The sequence below is a fragment of the Gymnoscopelus microlampas genome (genome assembly GCF_963454915.1).
Source record: "Gymnoscopelus microlampas genome assembly, chromosome: 8".
NCBI lineage: Eukaryota > Metazoa > Chordata > Actinopteri > Myctophiformes > Myctophidae > Gymnoscopelus > Gymnoscopelus microlampas.
Genome location: NC_139945.1, coordinates 23,239,868 through 23,257,487, shown reverse-complemented (window position 1 = coordinate 23,257,487; position 17,620 = coordinate 23,239,868). Strand labels below are relative to the sequence as shown.

Sequence of the window (17,620 nt, the reverse complement as noted above, 5' to 3'; positions counted from 1 at the left end):
AGGCACTGAGGTGGATCTAGGCTGAAACTCCCTGAAGGGAAACGGTGGCTCTGAACTTGATCTGTACAAACATGTAATACATGATTTTAACCACTTTCAACCTATGACACATAGAATATCTAAAGTATCATGCTCTTTTCGATCAAAATAGCATAATAGCATTTCGCTGGCAAAAACCTGGCAAAAAATGTTTTAATCTACAAACTCATGCTTGTTGATATGCTATTTTAGCTATTTCTGAAATAGGGCTTACGTGGTTAAAACAGTTCCTAATGAGTGAAGGAAGCAAACATGTATACGACAAATTCATCTCAATGCTAATATTTTTAAATCCCCTCGGACACAAATATCAAGGATAGCATTTTCTTTCATCTTTCTGTGGAGGTTGTACAACCTGATCGCTGAAGCATAAAGTTACATATTATGTATCTATAAAGGTCTCTGGAGTCACAGCTTTCAGATCATTTCATATTTACAGACTCTCATCCACTGCCATTGTGCTTCCGGAACACCAACTGTTCCCATAGCAGCTGAAGCCTTATACATCCTAGTACGACACGGCCTCTTGCAAGGGACAATATCATATCGTTGCTGTTGGGCAGAAAATTCTTATCTCCATATTTGAACTTTGTGTTTTTTCGTAAATGAACGCCCCACGTGATCATACTATAGCGTCACACAAAAGTATAAAAAATAACAGATCTGCAACCTCGAAGCGCGTGCGAAGCAACACCTTTTGAGCTTGTAGATTTGCTACTATCGATATTTTTGAATTTGAATCCTGAAAAGTAACAGTTTCGTACATATGAGGTTTCCACTCGACAGACGATATTAGGGAGCATAAATTAAGCCTGACCCAACTGATACCCAATCGGTGAGCAGGTCAGGATGACTGCAGTAGTAGAGGCATTTATTAATGGTATTATTATTATTATTAGAAACCCTGTCAAAATGGCTAAACAAAAATCCCCATTGCACTTGGGTGTTGTTCACAACAAAGTCAACAATTCATCTGCACATTTGTAAATATGTATAACATATTTTCAAATGCATGTAAAACATAAAATAATAAAAACATTTATGTTGTGGTGATGCTACCAACATCTTTCTAAAAGTAAAATTTACCAAACTTTAGCAGCCAACTAATGCTATGTTCACACTGGTTCTTGACTTATCCAGATTGTTATCTGATTGTTTTTTTTATCAGGTCTGAACAGCAATAAGCCACATGGAAATGAAATTTTGCTAATCACATTTGAAACATAATTTACGAAGTGGTTTGAAACGCGATTCAAATATGATTTCCAAAGACGTCTCACTCTGGACAATCGGACACTGAAGCCTGATTTCTATTTTGTCGCATGACGGTGTCACTCGTCACCGACAATAGCGGCGGTCTACGAGCTCACAGCGTGTCGCATCGTGACACGTTGTGAGCTTCAGTATAAATGAATCATCACCGACGCCTATTGTCGTTACGTCATTACCACAGCAACCAATGCAGACAGGTCACCGACGTCTGAATTACACAAGTCCGATCTGATCACTTGCAAATAACAGTGTGGACAGTCAGTCTTAAAGATGGTACTTGCAGTCTGAACAAAGCCTTAGATCAGTGGTTCTTAAACGTTTTAATTTCAAGGACCCCCAGTTTGATATGCATTAGGCCATGGACCCCCATTCGATACTAATTTCTATCTCTTGGATAGAATCTATACTATAAAATACTAACTCAGAGTGTACAAAATGGAACCTGAATTCTCTCCACAGAACACAGTCCAGCCTCAGTGCAAATGCTGGTCTAACTGGCTGTAACTTAAACAGAAAAACCCCACTTTGACTGGCAGGCAGCAGCCAGTTGTTTCAGTCTGAAACATTTTGTTGTTTCAAGCTGAAAACCTCTGTTGTTTAAGGCTGTGATGTTTCGCAATTTCCAGCTGAAACTTTTCATGCTGAAAGATTTTGCCCTTTCAGGCTGAAACGTTTTGCTCTTTCAGACCGAGATGTTTCGCAGATTCACCCGCAAGGGTCCATTTGGTTCCGTTTGTACACTCTCTGAGTTACAGTCCCATAACTCCTCAAGGACCCCTGGGGGTCATCAAACCACAGTTTGAGAACCACTGCCTTAGATGATTAGAACAGAGAGAATCATATATCATCATCATCAACAACAGCCGTATAGTCAAATCACACCAACCGTTAATATCCTGGTTATAAAGTTGTTAAAGGAACACCGAAAAGACACTGTGCACCATCACTGGTATTAAAGGAGCATTTCAGCCATACAGTAGGCCTACATACATAGAAATATCTATTGGTCTAAGTGTATTGCATGTACACGTACAGTAGAGTACAGTGTATGTGTCCTTGTGATGTCACTGAGAGAGGGACAAGTCTTGTGTACTGTCCAGAGAAATGAGCTCATAATGTGGGGTTCTTTGTGAAATGAGTTCCAACTGTCTATAATGCAGGGGTTCTTTATGAAATTGTGACCAGTGTTGAGATGCAGTAGCAGCAGTCTGGTCTCATCAGACATCAACAGTCAAAAACACTGGAAACCACCTTGTCCTCACAATGTTAGAGGTGTCTGTATGTCTGTCTGTAGACACCTGGTCTATCTACCTACCTACCTACCTACCTATCGATCTACCTACATAATCTCTTTGTTAACTCTTAAAGTTAAAGAGAAAACACCCACTTTGACTGGCAGGCGAAACGATTTGTTGTTTCAAGCTTAAAAATGTAGTTGTTTAAGGCTGTGATGTTTCGCCCGTTTCCAGCTGAAACTTTTTCACCTTTTCAGGCTGAAAGATTTTGTTTGCCCTTTCAGGCTGAAACGTTTTGCTCTTTCAGGCCGAGATGTTTCGCTGAAACGTTTCGTAGTTTCAGGCTGATTCATACTTCGTTGCACGACTGTGTTGCGCGCCGAAAACAGGTGAACCCACAAGCTGTGAGCTTGTAGGTTGGCTATTAGGTCTCGACACCGAGCACGAATGTTTTGTCGTTTTCAGGCCGAAACGTTGATGGCGGCGGCCGTAGCAGCGGTGGGCTGTGTTGGGGAGGGGGAGGGGAGGGTCTCGGGGGACGAAGGCGTGGACGAGGGGGGCGGGGTGTTGGGAGGTGGAGGTGGGCTGTTGTGATTGACCGTGGTGGTAGTTGTGGTGGCCGTGGGCGGAGTCTGGAACAGGATGTGATGTAAGGTGCGGCGGAGGTTGGGGTGGAGCCTGTCCTGCGTCTGGTAGAAGGTCTCCACGGCAACCGACCTCATGGGTCCAGCGACCAGGTCCTCATACAGCGGCACTGTGTACATCCTGGAGGTCTGGAAATTATCGATACGTTATCAATACATTATCACTGTGTACATCCTAGAGGTCTGGACATGATCGATTAGTTATCAATACATTATCACTGCGTACATCGTAGAGGTCTGGACATTATTAATACGTTATCAACACATTATCAATAATATAGCCACACAGGTTATATTTATAATACATCCACACAGCTGCTATTAATTGAGACAAGGATAAAAAGCAAAAACAAATCTCACGACTGAATTTCTTTGTCAGGCCAAGTCTCAATCTGTGTTTTGTGAAACACACTAGAGCTCCTAAACAATTAGCACAATATGTAGAATGGTAGATGTTGTTTAGGTATTAGCATTCTAAACCTATGTTCTTGCTGGCAGCTCCTTATCTCCATCTCTGGAAGTCCGCAACCTGGGCATTATTCTGGACTCAATCCTCTCCTACCGTCACACATCAAATCCATAACCAAATCGGCCTTCTTCCAACTCAAGAACATCTCTAGGCTCCGTCCCTCACTCTCCGATTCTGTGGCTGAGACCCTCATTCATGCTTTTGTAACCTCCCGCCTGGACTACTGCAATGGAGTCCTGTTTAGGCTCCAAAACAAGTACCTGGATAGGCTCCAGTATGTCCAAAATTCAGCAGCCAGAGTTCTCACCCGCATCAAGCCTTGGCAGCACATCACCCCTACCCGTAAACAACTGCAATGGCTTCCTGTCCAAATCCGCATCCATTACAAACTCCTCCTTCTCACCTGCAAATGTCAAAACGCCCTCGCTCCACAGTACCTCTCAAGCCTACTCCATAAACCGACTCTGTCACGGACCCTGCGGTCCACAGACTTGGACCTCCTCATTGTCCCCAAGGCAAACAAGCGAACCTTCGGGGACAGAGCCTTCAGTGTGGCAGCCCCCACCCTGTGGAATTCCCTCCCAATAGGGATTCGCCATGCTCCAACACTGGACTCTTTTAAAGCTGCCTTGAAAAGACACCTATTCTCTCAGGCTTATGGCATATAGTTGTTTTGTTTGTTCATGTGTCTGTTAGTTGTTCATTGTTTTTGATGTAAAGCGTCCTTGGGTTTATGAAAGGCGCTATATAAATTCAAGCTATTATTATTATTATTGCTGTTCTACAGACAGTTGAGGAAATCATAGATTTTTACTTTAAACGTTGCTTTTGAAACATCATCATTAGGGTTTTATGGAAGATGCTTCTGAACGTATTCTATTGCTAGTTGACGGTTCAAATACTCTTTAATCTTAAAATAAAAAACGAAAATTGCCAATCTACACAACATGTCGCACCCTGTACATTGGCTATTTTCTGTGTGCGCCTTGCTTCCATAAAGCACATGCTGGCTTCTATGGAAATCCAAGTGGTCAGTCGTGGTGACAAAGAACTTTAATCAATGAGTTCATCTACAGAGGTGATCTTTATCAATACAGCCACACAGGTGATATCAATATAGGTGATTGGATGGTAATGAAAGCTGATTCCCAGCGACCGACAGTAGAAGACTGTGGTTGTACTAGTCAGGTCAGATGTGCGGTGTGTTTAGAAGGACAGAGGTCTTACGTGTTTGTGGAGGAAGGCTCGAACTCGTGGCAGTTCAGGATAGAAACCGTTCCTGACGATGATCTGGAGCCATCGGATCTGAACCTCAGCATTCAGACCATCAAACAGACCAGAATAAGAACCTGTGAGACCCACCATGACCTCTACACACACACACACACACACACACGCACACACATTTTTGTCAACTGTTCTGTGAAGCATTCTAAGTCTACCAAATTCATCCATATTTTAACATAATTTTGCATTACTGTATGTTTCACGTTTCTATTCAATTGTCCAATGTGTGGCCCTTTGCTCACTTTATCGAAGTCACCATGGCCCTCTGGGAAAATATGCTGCCCACCACTGGTCATAGTCGTAGTAGTAGACCAGTAGTATAGAGTACTACTTTATTTACCATGTATGAGAGGGGAGTGGTCCAACAGTCGGTCCAGGAACAGGACAGTTTGGAAGGTGCTCCAGGAGGAGAGGTCAAAGGTGGCCAGGCGGCGGGGGTCGGGGGGGTTGGCGCCCCCCCACAGCTCACACAGAGCGCTGACAGGCTGCGTCAGAACGCCCCCTGCTGACACGTCAGGCTCGCACAGGGGAGGACCACACTCGTTTAACCACCGCTCAAACTCCATACCTGAACACACACACACACACACACACACACACACTTATAACCCTAAGGAATGGTATGTTATGTATTTGGCCGCCGCCCCCCCCCCATCTGAAAATGTTTTGTCACACAAAATCTCCAGAAGGAGATTTGCGTAAAAAAATTATAATCATCAATTATTCAAAATGTTTGAAACACTTTCAAGATTTTTTAAAAATGCTCACGCGCTGCGAGCTTGTATATCTCCTATTTTTGAGAACCACTGTTCTAAATCTTAAGAGTTTTCTGAAAAACCAGAGAGAGAAAGCCCTAAATCCAAAACGAGCCGGTCACAGTGCGCCATGCAGTATAATCAGGCAGAACTCCAAAGCCCTAAACATAACCTCTAAATGTCTAATCTTAAACCTTGTGAGGACCAGGAAAAAAATCTCTTAACGTCTATTACTCAAATTCTACTATACTTGTGGGGACATTTGGCCCTCACAAGTATAGCAATAAAAGCACGCACACACCAGCAAACCCACTCACATGTACAAATGAATACACACACACACACACACACACACACACACACACACACGAACAAACAAAAACACACTAACCTTGTGTGCGTATGTGGGGGAAGAAATCCAGGTAGTAGTCTATTAGATCCTGAGCCAAAACACTGCTGAACTTAAACTCTGAGATATATGCCTGTACACAACACACACACAAATAAAAACAGAACACACAACAGTGGTTAACATGGGACTAATAGGGACAGTTTTCGTTTTGTATATATTTGTGTGCATTTCCTTCAGTGTGTAATAATAATAAATGGATCGTTGTTATATTATAATGTCTGTTTTGTTTCATGTTTTTTTGGGAGACTACGGATGTAAAGTACTGTAGCTTTCGCTAAATCTGGCATATTTACACTCATGTGTATGTATTACACCCGTCTTGTGTTCATTAATGCACTGTCCCGACCAAATCAATTCATAAAGTAAAGTAAAATAAATGTGTCCCCTATTGTTGTTAAGATATTGGCCAAGTGACTTCAGTGATGCTTGCGGAACCTAGTTTCTGACCACATCACTGTCGTGCCAATAATGACGGCAAAGCACACCCTCTTGTGTAATACTGCTTAAGCGCGTTTCTCCATTATGTGTTATGTTGTGTGTGTGTGTGTGTGTGTGTGTGTGTGTGTGTGTGTGTGTGTGTGTGTGTGTGTGTGTGTGTGTGTGTGTGTGTGTGTGTGTGTGTGTGTGTGTGTGTGTGTGTGTGTGTGTGTGTGTGTGTGTGAGAGTGTGTGAGAGTTTCACCCTGAGGAAGCTGTCAAATCGTTTGGTGTCTCCACAGAGCTGGGACAGATAGTAGACAAAACAAAACCCCTTCTCATATGTAAACAAATTCATCAGACTGCTGGGATTTGTACCTGGGGAGAGGACAGGAGAGGAGAGGAGAGGAGAGGAGAGGATATGGTACGTGTTTGGGCTGGGAACACAAGCAGGCCTTGACAAAGGGTCAATTATTAGGAAGGATACCACCTCTGCGAGCCAAGACTCTTCGGCATCGCCGAACGAGGATGATGTGCATCCTCACGCCTTTATCTGTGCATGCGTTACTGTGCGTGTGTTACTGTATCACTGCATTTACCTGGCTCAAATTTGACCTGTAGTTTGCTGACAGGGTTGTTGTCTCCCAGGAGACGGAGCTGTCTGTGGAGAGCGTCCAATCGGAAGACAGTTTCCAGACAGGTAAACGGCTCACCTGGAGAGGGCGGAGTCAGTAAGCATTAACATTGAGCGTATTGAGCCTCGAATCATCGTCGACTTAGTGGGGAAAACTTGCAATCGATTGTAAAAAATATATATTTGAATTATCAGGCATGGCTACAGGCCAATGTTTTACAATGTCAATTCACCCAAAGCAGTACGCGCTGACAGTCTTTGATACACCGCTGTGTAGGCTACGTTGAGTGTGAAACACTTCTGCATAACAGCAATACTACTGACGAATCCATCTTTATTCCAGCCTGGAGCATAAATCCATGCTCAAGCATGCTGTCACTACAAGCTGTATTTTTAACTGAAATACTAGCAGGATAAATGTAATGTACCCGTCCGGTTTCTCGCCCCTCCTGTTTGTATGCGAGAGCTGGCGAGAACTTCTGGGAACTCCGATTACCGTCCAGTAGACTACATAAATGGTAAATGGTGCATTTATATAGCACTTTTATCCAAAGCGCTTTACAGAGATTGTGCATTACATTCACCCATTCACACACACATTCATACACCGATGGGGGAGGAAACCATGCAAGGCACCAACCTGCTCATCGGGAGCAATTAGGAGTTCAGCGTCTTGCTCAAGGACACTTCAACATTAACTATGGGGGAGCCCGGGGATCGAACTGGGAACCTTGCGGTTCCATCTGGCCACTCTACCCCTGAGCCACTGACGCAACTACATGAGTCATTGTTTCATGTGTGACAACATTCAAGTAGAACTACCAGAAGGTGTAAGTCAGGAAAAATAACATGTTACTCTGCAATAGTTTAACTATAGTTTTCCACCTCTTCAATGTCAGTTAAACTCTGAGACATGAAATAAATATTAGCTCACATTTGTAAGCTTGTTCTTAACAATTGGCGGCAAGCGCCCTCTTGTGGATATACCAGCACTGACCAGTTCTAACATTACATACACTAGACCATACCCGGTGAAGTGCGCAGGCAAAAGTAGTTGCAAATGTGGGGTTATTGCGCGTCCTGTGGTGCGTCGCCCCCCGCGCTTCCCATCGCGCCATAAAATTTTAACACTCATCTTTTATTTACTTTAATTACAATCTAAAACATAAACCTTGGTTGTAAAAAAACAAAGTTGTCATTTAAGGCCTATTTGGCTTATTAGCCAGGGATCCTTTTAAGATATATCATGTCCATAGCGCTCTCACACAGCGTAATGCCTGCACCACTGTTCCAACCTATCAACCATTGAGGTGCTCACTGCTCAAACGTCCTGCGTTATTATCACAAATAGCTGAAAACAATGTAAACATGAACTTTTCATGGCTGTAGTAACAATTCAATGATTGGCTTGTCACATACAATCAGAAGGATCAAATGACCGGCGCCCCTTTCCAAAAGTTTAACCGTTTCCAGCTTGAAGCGCCTAGATTGCAACTCAAAATGCGCTTTCTGTGGACACGGCCCCTTGGTAATCCTACCGTAGGCCTCGGTAGTAACAGTACTCCTACCGTAGGCCTCAGTAGTATTCATGGATAAAGCAAAATAAAATCTCACAACTAAAAAATGTTGTAAGTCCGAATGTGCGATTTGTGAAACAGTGTGAATGGAGCCTACCCCCACACGAACGCTGAATCCTAAACAATTAACACAATATGTAAAATTATGTTTTAGTAGCCCATTATTGTTCCTGCCGTTTACATACTGCCAACCAGGTGAATAAATCACAGATTGAGGCTTTAAGCTTTGCTTTTTTATGAAATATCCGAGACCATTAAGATTTCATGGAAGATGCTTCTGAACATTTTGCTAGTTTGACCACTTCAAATGCTCTAATCTTAAATTAATAACCAAAAATAGCCTCTCTACAAGCTGCGTCGCATTGAGAGCTTGTAGATCGGCTATTTTTGCTGTGTGCAACATACTTCCATAGAAGACATGGTGACTTCTATGGAATCCAAACAACTGTAGTCACGACTGAGAACTTTAATCCATGAGTATTAGTACTCCTACCGTAGGCCTCAGTAGTAATCCTCCTCTGTGCGTAGGTGGCCAGGCCCTCGCTCAGCCACATGTCCTCCCAGGTGGCGTTGGTGACGGCGTTTCCGAACCAGCCGTGCGCGATCTCGTGGATGACGTCGATGAGCAGGAACTCACTGCTCTCCAGGATGGAGGCGATGATGAACGTCAGGCACGGGTTCTCCATGGCGACGATGGGGAAGGACGGCGGCAGGAACACGATGTCACACCTGAGGGGAGATCAATTACACTAATTAGACTGTTTTTGACCAATCAGGTGATTGATCGGAGCAGTGGTTCCCAACCTTTTATGCCTTATACCGCTCGAGTAGTGCAGTTACAATCATACAATTTTAGCTGACGATTGTCATACACATAATTGCAATTAATGGTTTAATTGAACATTGGAACATAAATATAACTTACATTTCAGTTTGCCTTTTTAGGCCTTGTAAGCAAAGATTGCACGGTGCAGATCTGCAAGCTCAAAACGCGTCGCTTCGCGCCGCATTTCGCGCCGCATTTCGCGCCGATTTTCGAGCTTGTATATCTGCTACTATTGATGCTTTTGTGTGACGCTGTAGTATGATCAAGTAGGCCATTAATTGACAAAAACACACAAAAAGTTAGAATATGGAGATAAGAGGTTTCTGCCAACGATATGTGACAGGCATTCTCTATAGGAGCTAGCACCCCCTAAAACAAAGGTAAGAGAGGTGGTTTAGGACCCAGATATGTGTCATCGGTCGGGCTCTAATCCACTCAGTCACCTTCCCCAGAGGTACGGTCCAAACAGGTCCTCAGCCACAGCTAGCCAGCGCTCCACACTGCCCCCTAGCTTGTTCACCGCACATGACAACAGACAGGGCTCCGCCCACACACGGCTCCTGGAAACCAATTAGATGAGAGACATTTAAAATAAAATATGCCAATCATTCAAATTGAACTACACATACAACCACAATGAAATGGATAATATTGTTATACAATATAAACCGTTTAAGCATGAAGTCCCACTGACATTAATGCAACTGTGTTTTTAAAGGGGGAGAATGTATACTCCATATTACGACTGTGTTTCCTGCCGAAATTAGCACATCTACAAGCTCACATCATCACACGACAAAGTGCAAATCGGGCTTAACGCCATCAAATCAATTCAAACTTAATGTGCATGCTAGTGAACCAGACCTGGGTCCGATGTCTGCGTGCTTCAGATCTCCTGCTACCAAGGCCACCAGGTAGGAGGGCACAGGATGCTCCATGGAGAACTGGAACACCCTGTCACTCTTAGAATAACAGCTCCTAGTGGCACTCATCAACACTGTAACTCCTTCTGGGACCTACAACAACAATAGTATTATTTACTATCATCATAATAATAACAATAATGGGTCTTATACTAATACATCATCAGTGTCAGGGCCATAGACACACATGGTAGGGTTCAGTCATGTTGAATTCTACACGTCCCGTGTCTCTGACGCAAAATAATCAGATGGTACACAGTAAACTCACTATTGATGCATCCAGGAGAGACGCCTTGTTTGTACTCTGATAAGGTTACAACAAGAACAACAAATATATGTTAAATCATAGATGTTCGGGGGTTCGAATCCACCGTGGTGCATTTTTGTCTATATGAACACAATTGGCCCGTGTTTGGGGGAGGAAAGCCGGGCGGGGAGGGTGATATTAGTCACTGCACATACTCCTACGGGCTGGGGGCAGCAGAGAGTGTTGGGCAGGAGGAGAACGAGTTTGACAGCGGTGTAGGCGTTAGGGTCAGGGCCCGGTGAAGGGTTAAAGGTCATACTCACTCTGACAGTGGCAGTGTAGGTGCTCTTGACGGCGGGCGTGTCAAAACAGGGGAAGAAGGATCGGTTGCAGACGGAGTGTCCCTGAGTGAAGACCAGAGGTCTGGTCTGTCCACATGTCAACTCAGATTCCAGCCACCACATCTGCAACACACGTTTTAACCCATTAAGACCTGAGGCAGAGTCTAAAAAATGTTTCTATGATTCAAACTTTATCATGTCAGTATATATTTGGCCGCAAACCCCCATCTCAAAATATTTTGTTCAAGGGACCCCCAGAAGCAAAGATTTGAGTTAAAATGTTATATATATATATATATATATATATATATATATATATATATATATATATATATATATATATATATATATTCAAAGATTTGTACAAATTCTCACATTTATCTGATCTACAAGCTCATAGTGACGTGCTATGAGCTTGTATATCTGCTATTTTGAATAGCCAAAGAAGTCTAAAATGACAGATGCTTTCCCAGTTTTAATGGGTTACAGATCAGTGAAATTGTGCAAATATCTGCACAGAATATTTGCACAATTTCTATCTCGAGTCAAACCAGTGCTACCAGCTCACTACTACCAAGAGACAAAAGCTAAAGTGACACATGGCATTTTCAAAACGTAAAAATAAAAGAAAGAAAAAATGAAAATGTTTGCCTATAATCACATACCCAGAATAGGGAGTCCAGAGTTTTAAAGTGGTTAAACCTGTACACAATGTCATTCCTTGGGTCTGTGTAGCTCACTGGAATGTCACTTCAACTAGCGCTGTTTAGGTGTGGTTTTTATGGCGTGGCTTTTATGGCGTGGCCCTGCAGGGCTGGTCAATCTGTCTGCCTGTCTGTATATGTGTGCCTATCTGTGTGCCCTGAGCAAATTTCTTGGTTTACCAAAATGGAAATGTAGCTGGATATCATATAATTTGCTTATAGCTATGGGCTACTGTATTGCCCTAGTAATCCCATTTACACTAATAAAAGGTCTACCCTTTATTATATGCTGCCATTTTCCACCCAAGTACTAGGTTTTGAACTAGTCTTGTTCCTTATGTTGTGCATTTAACATCTGTTGTTGCAAAAAAAAGCCATGGGGAAGAGAGAGTGGTTCTTTTAAGGTGTGTCTTACCGCGGGTCCGTCCGTCGTGGTGTAGCGCACGGTGATCTGGAAAGTTCTGTCGGGCTTCATGGCGGCGGGGGGCAGGCTGATGCTCAGAGACGAGCCGTAGTCTGTGAACGGGTCGACCCGGTAGGTCAGCGACAGCGGGCTGGCGTCGGGTCCAGAGTCGGGCAGCTTGCAGTCGACGGAGTGGATGAGCAGGGAGGGGTGGCTGTCCAGGACCAGGGTCTGTATCCCTCCAGGATGGACCGGGCTCAGATCCAACACCTGGCCAGTAGGAATGTCAATGATTAAGACCCGAGACCGATTCTACAAATGTCTTCTCAATCCTAAACTTAAGTTTTATGAGAAACTTATGTTTCTATATCAGTGGTTCTCAAAATTTTTCATGTCAAGGACCCCCAAAATTATATTTATTTGGCCACCGACCCCATCTCAAAATTATTTTCTTCCAGGGACCCCCAGAAGCAAAGATTTGAGTTAAAAATGTTTGCTTAAACAAAAAATATATATATATATAAAAGATTTGCACACATTTTCATGATTTTTCAAAAATAGCAGATCTACAAGCTCATAGCACGGCACGAAGTGACGCGCTATGAGCTTGTAGATCTGCTATTTTTGAATAGCCAAAGTTTGTTTGTTTGTTTGTTTACACATTATCTTTTCTATTAACTCATTCAATGCCAGAATAAAGACATACATACATAAATCATGCACTGCCAACGATTATTAAACTTTCTTACATTTTCAAGTAGTCACAGAATATTTATCTCAAGTATATGTGTCACGCTGTGACAGCTTATAGATCTGCTATTCTCTGCAAATGTAACCCCCCAGAATAGGGATGCTAGGGTTCAAGTGGTTAATGTAAACAAAAAAGTTCCTATCACACAAAAGATTTGACGGGGCCCCTGTAGTAACCCTGAGGACCCCCTGTTGAAGACCCATGCATTAGACGGTTAATCTATAACCAGAGTTGTAATCGATCAGCTAAACGATTAATTAATATTTTTTATTATGTTTTTATTTATTCATTTTCATTATAAAGTCGGGCTACTATTTGCTAAAAACTAAGTTGTATATTTGTTCATGTGTAAAATGTCCAGCTGGGAGGAGGCCACGGGGCAGACCAAGGACCAGATGGGAGGATTACATCTACATGTTGGCCTTGGAACGCCTCGGCTTCCCCAGTTGGAAGCAGCTAATGTGGCCAAGGAAGAAAGGGAAGTCTGGTCTGGCATTCTCTGCTGGAAGTGTTTTCTCCACGACCAGACTCCCGATAAGCTACCGAAGATGGATGCATTTTTCATGCAGGCCTATTGCCTATTTTATTTATTCCGTTCACAGCGCTGCAGGTAGCCTACAAGAAGCCAACGATGTATGAATGCTTACGTGCTATTGCACATAAAATAAACCTCCTTTCTTATGGAAAACAAAATGTGTTGTATTGGCAATTATTCATGGGTTAATACACCGTTTCTCAACGTCGGGTCCTGGGACCAGCAGAGGTTCAAATGGACGGGTCCGTAAAGAGTGTACAAATGTAAGCAAATGGACCCGTAAGTCCATTTGTACACTCTCACAGTTAAGTCCTCTGAGAGTTAAATTAAAACTACAATATATGTATACAATGGGGGTCCGTGGCCGGATGCATATCAAACTGGTGGTTGATATCCAAAATGTTGAGAAGCACAGTTTAAATAGTTCCAACCACTTAAACCCTCTCTAGACTTAGTAAATTGAACCTGAGTTGGCTCTTGTACTTTCCCCATCTACACCAAATCTCTTGGCCAAAACTAGCAGTGGTGAGCTTGTAGATTGGCAATTGTTTTGCGAATGTTCCCCCAGAATATGGATGCTTTAAGTGGTGGTTTTGAGCATAATCCTTACTATACCTGCCAGGCGGACATCTCCTTCATGGCGAAGTTGATCCTCAGGTCCAGGTGGAAGTGCCTCAGGGTGAAACAGTGGAAGTTTGAGGCCGAGGCCACGTCCACAAAGGGACACTTGTCCCCCGTCCCCGAGCGGAACCCCCCGCCGCCGCCGCTGGGGACCGGCAGCACCTTGCGACAGCAGCACAGCGTGGCGGGGCGCAGGTGATGGACGTCTGTCTGTCTGTTGTCCATCGTACGGCATGCAGACAGACAGACGGGTGGACTGCCAGCAGACAGACAGACAGACAGACAGACAGACAGACAGACAGACAGACAGACAGACAGGCTCCCTCAAACCTCAACACAAGAGGGAATGAAAGGTTTAAAGGTACAACAGTTAATCCAACTAATCGATGCAATCGATATACTGCATCGTTGCTGTCTGGTAGAAACCTCTTATCTCCACATTTTGTGTTTTTTCATAAATTAACACCCAACTTGATTATACTATAGCGTCGCGTTTTGAGCTTGTAGATCTGTTACTTTTGCTATTTTTGAATTTGAATCTGAAAAGTAACAGTTTTGGACATATGAGGTTTCCAGTTTCCACCCGACACAGACGATATAATATAATCGATAAATGAAAACATTTAAAAATTAAAACGCTGATCTACAATCTCACAACCCATGATTGCAATGCGTTGTGTGCTTGTATATCAGATACATTTTTGATTATTGACATTTGAAGTCACAAAGAATAAATTGTTGATCTACACGTGTGCATAATTCTTCTGTGAGTTCAGTTTTGCTTTTCTTAGTGTGACTTCATATTACGTGTGTGGATTACAAGTTGCGGGTTCAAATTTCAGTGAGTTTGAGTGCTCACATCAAATCTACCAACTCTCGAATTTTGAAACTTATCTACCATCATATACAATAGAGGTCCTTTCCATCTTTACATAATCCTAGTTGAAGTGAGGTGCTAGGACAGAGTAGAATAAATAAGAGCCTGTGTGTTTGTTTGTGTGTGTGTGTGTGTGTGTGTGTGTGTGTGTGTGTGTGTGTGTGTGTGTGTGTGTGTGTGTGTGTGTCTGATCAGAGCACCCTTCTCAGGGCTAACTGAAACAGCACAACAGCAACACAAACTGTCTCTTTGACGTGTATAATCTAGTGTCTACTGGTGTCTACTAGTGTCTACTAGTGTCTACTGGTCTAGTACTGGTGTCTACTGGTCTAGTACTGGTGTCTACTAGTCTAGAACTGGTGTCTACTGTTGTTTACTGGTGTCTACTGGTCTAGTACTGGTGTCTACTAGTGTCTACTGGTCTAGTACTGGTGCCTACTAGTCTAGTATTGGTGTCTTAGTAGTGTCTACTGGTCTAGTACTGGTGTCTACGAGTCTAGTACTGTTTACTGGTCTAGTTCTGGTGTCTACTCGTGTCCACTGTTGTGTCACAACCGTTTACCTGTTAACAAGGACGATGTTGACCTGATAATTAGCTGGTTAGCAGAGGTGGCTAATTAGCAGCAGCAGCAGATGTTGTGGTTTATTGTTAAAGTACTTTCTTGGGTCCAAGAGTCTCCAAACAACACACTATAGATGAACCAATGAATAGAACTAATCAATCAACAATCAAAACGCCCTCTATGTAAAATCCATCAGGTCCAAAGTTAAACTATAAGCCCCCCTTTTCTGCTCCGAATTGAAAAGAATAACCACTAACAAACTAAATTAGCCTCCCGGCTCTACGAGGCCACACTGAAAACAACAGAAACAACAGAAGAATGAAAACAGAGACAGAATGGAGTGGAAATGTCAATGAAATGAAAGACAGGTTTGTCTCTGGACGCCCTGCTCAAAACAGGAAGTAACACAGCAAAGTTTTTACTTAGGGTGCCTTTTTTTGCCCTCGACCATTTGTTCTGGCAGGCAGCGGCATCGTCATCACCAGGGCTGAAACTATCTGCAAGCAACTCATTCTATTTTTAATATCTGGAATCTAGAGCTGCAATACCAACCCTTGACAGCCCTTATACAATTATTCTATCGATGAACTTTTGACTTGATCAAATAGTTGAGAAGTGTGTCTTTGTTGATATTTTATTCATTTCTATTTATCAACAAATCACTAGCCTAATTGATTTTTTTTGCCAATTACAAAAAATATATATACTTCCTCGTACAACGGGGCCATACAAAAGTATACAATATTTAGTGAAAATCTGTTATTTTTCCAATTGATTAAATTGATTAGTTGTATAAATCCCTAATTATGACGCTGTGATCACAGAAGAACAACCCACAATCTGTGACTGGAAAACATTTGACACTCTGGCTGTCGGACTTAACCTCTTGCATCTGCATCCACAGATCGACAAGCTCACAGCGCGTCGCCTTGCGTCGCGTTGTGAGCTTGCTATTTTCAGCGAAAGCTTTCCACAATAACCGAAAAAATAAAAGATTCTAGTATTGGGCCCTGACGGACTCCGGTTACCCATATGGGTTTAAGTGGCTAAAAGGCTGTTCTACATGCTGTTCTCTCCTCCCAAACATGCCTTGTAATCATAGTACACGGTAGTAAAATACCCTATGCAAAGTTGTTCAGGGTCCCTGAAGGGGGCGCAGAGGAGCTCCTTTCTTAAACCAGGGTCAAAGGGTATAATAATTGTTTATGAAATAATCATGATTATTACACATAATAACATTGCCATGTGGTTACAGTAAGTGGTTACTCTATAGCTACAAGCAGGAAGAGAACATTTAGCTGACTTTGTCAATGCCTTATGTCAGTGGTTCACAAACTTTATTTTATTTTATTTCAAGGACCCCCAATAACTCTGAGAGTTTACAGATCCAAGGTCATTTTGACTATGCATGCTTCTCATGGTATCACAACACCACTAAGGCCTTAAAAATAAGGCTCCAGACCCAAAACAGAGGACAGAGTACGGCAACTTGCAATGGGCCAGGTCTACAAGATACACCACAACATTGGGATACCCATGTACCTGTCTAACTACTTCATAAACGTAAATGAAGTCCACAATCACAACACCAGAGGCAGCTCCACAGATCATGTCCAACCCAGATGTGGCACAAACAAGGGAATTAATTTGTTCTCCTGCTAGGCCTATGCAACAAAAATGTGGGATGCCCTACCAAAAGGCCCTAACCTGTAAGCTGATTGTATGACGTTCGGCATAGTAGTGTATATCTGTCTGTTTTCTTAAATGTCATCATGATTTGAGTGCGTGGGGATCTCATTTTAAATAAGCCATTGTGCTTTTATGAGCGATCCAGTTTAGAGGATTTGTTTTGTGAATTGTACTTCCATGTACTGTTACCATGTCTTTTCTAAATAAAGCATTCAATCAAACCTTTAAGAGTCCATTGTTGGGATCCCCTCAAGGTACCCTGAGGGTCCCTGGACCCCACTTTGAGAACCACTGCCTTATGTAATGACCATGTAATGACCAATTTCCATATTGCATAACCATACACACACACACTCTGTCTGTGTGTCAGTATATGAATGTTTTTATTGAGGACACATAA

General features: G+C 42.8%; 1 protein-coding gene across 2 annotated transcripts; it reads right to left on the bottom strand.

Moving 5' to 3' along the window:
• Positions 1-1,159: 1,159 nt before the first annotated feature.
• rnpepl1 (arginyl aminopeptidase like 1) lies at positions 1,160-15,924 on the bottom strand. Of its 2 annotated transcripts, none has more exons than XM_084063910.1 (14): positions 15,531-15,924; positions 14,380-14,421; positions 14,086-14,347; positions 12,197-12,454; positions 11,060-11,200; positions 10,431-10,582; positions 10,010-10,126; positions 9,234-9,469; positions 7,129-7,242; positions 6,795-6,907; positions 6,093-6,183; positions 5,287-5,514; positions 4,887-5,029; positions 1,160-3,319 (listed from the first exon to the last, which is right to left on the bottom strand). In XM_084063910.1, exons 3-14 carry the CDS (start codon positions 14,314-14,316, stop codon positions 3,008-3,010), a joined length of 2,136 nt encoding a protein of 711 aa, XP_083920036.1. In that variant the 5' UTR covers positions 14,317-14,347; positions 14,380-14,421; positions 15,531-15,924; the 3' UTR covers positions 1,160-3,007. The 2 variants fall into 2 exon arrangements, with proteins under 2 accessions (XP_083920036.1, XP_083920037.1); XM_084063911.1 differs by having other exon boundaries at positions 14,384-14,421.
• Positions 15,925-17,620: the final 1,696 nt, after the last annotated feature.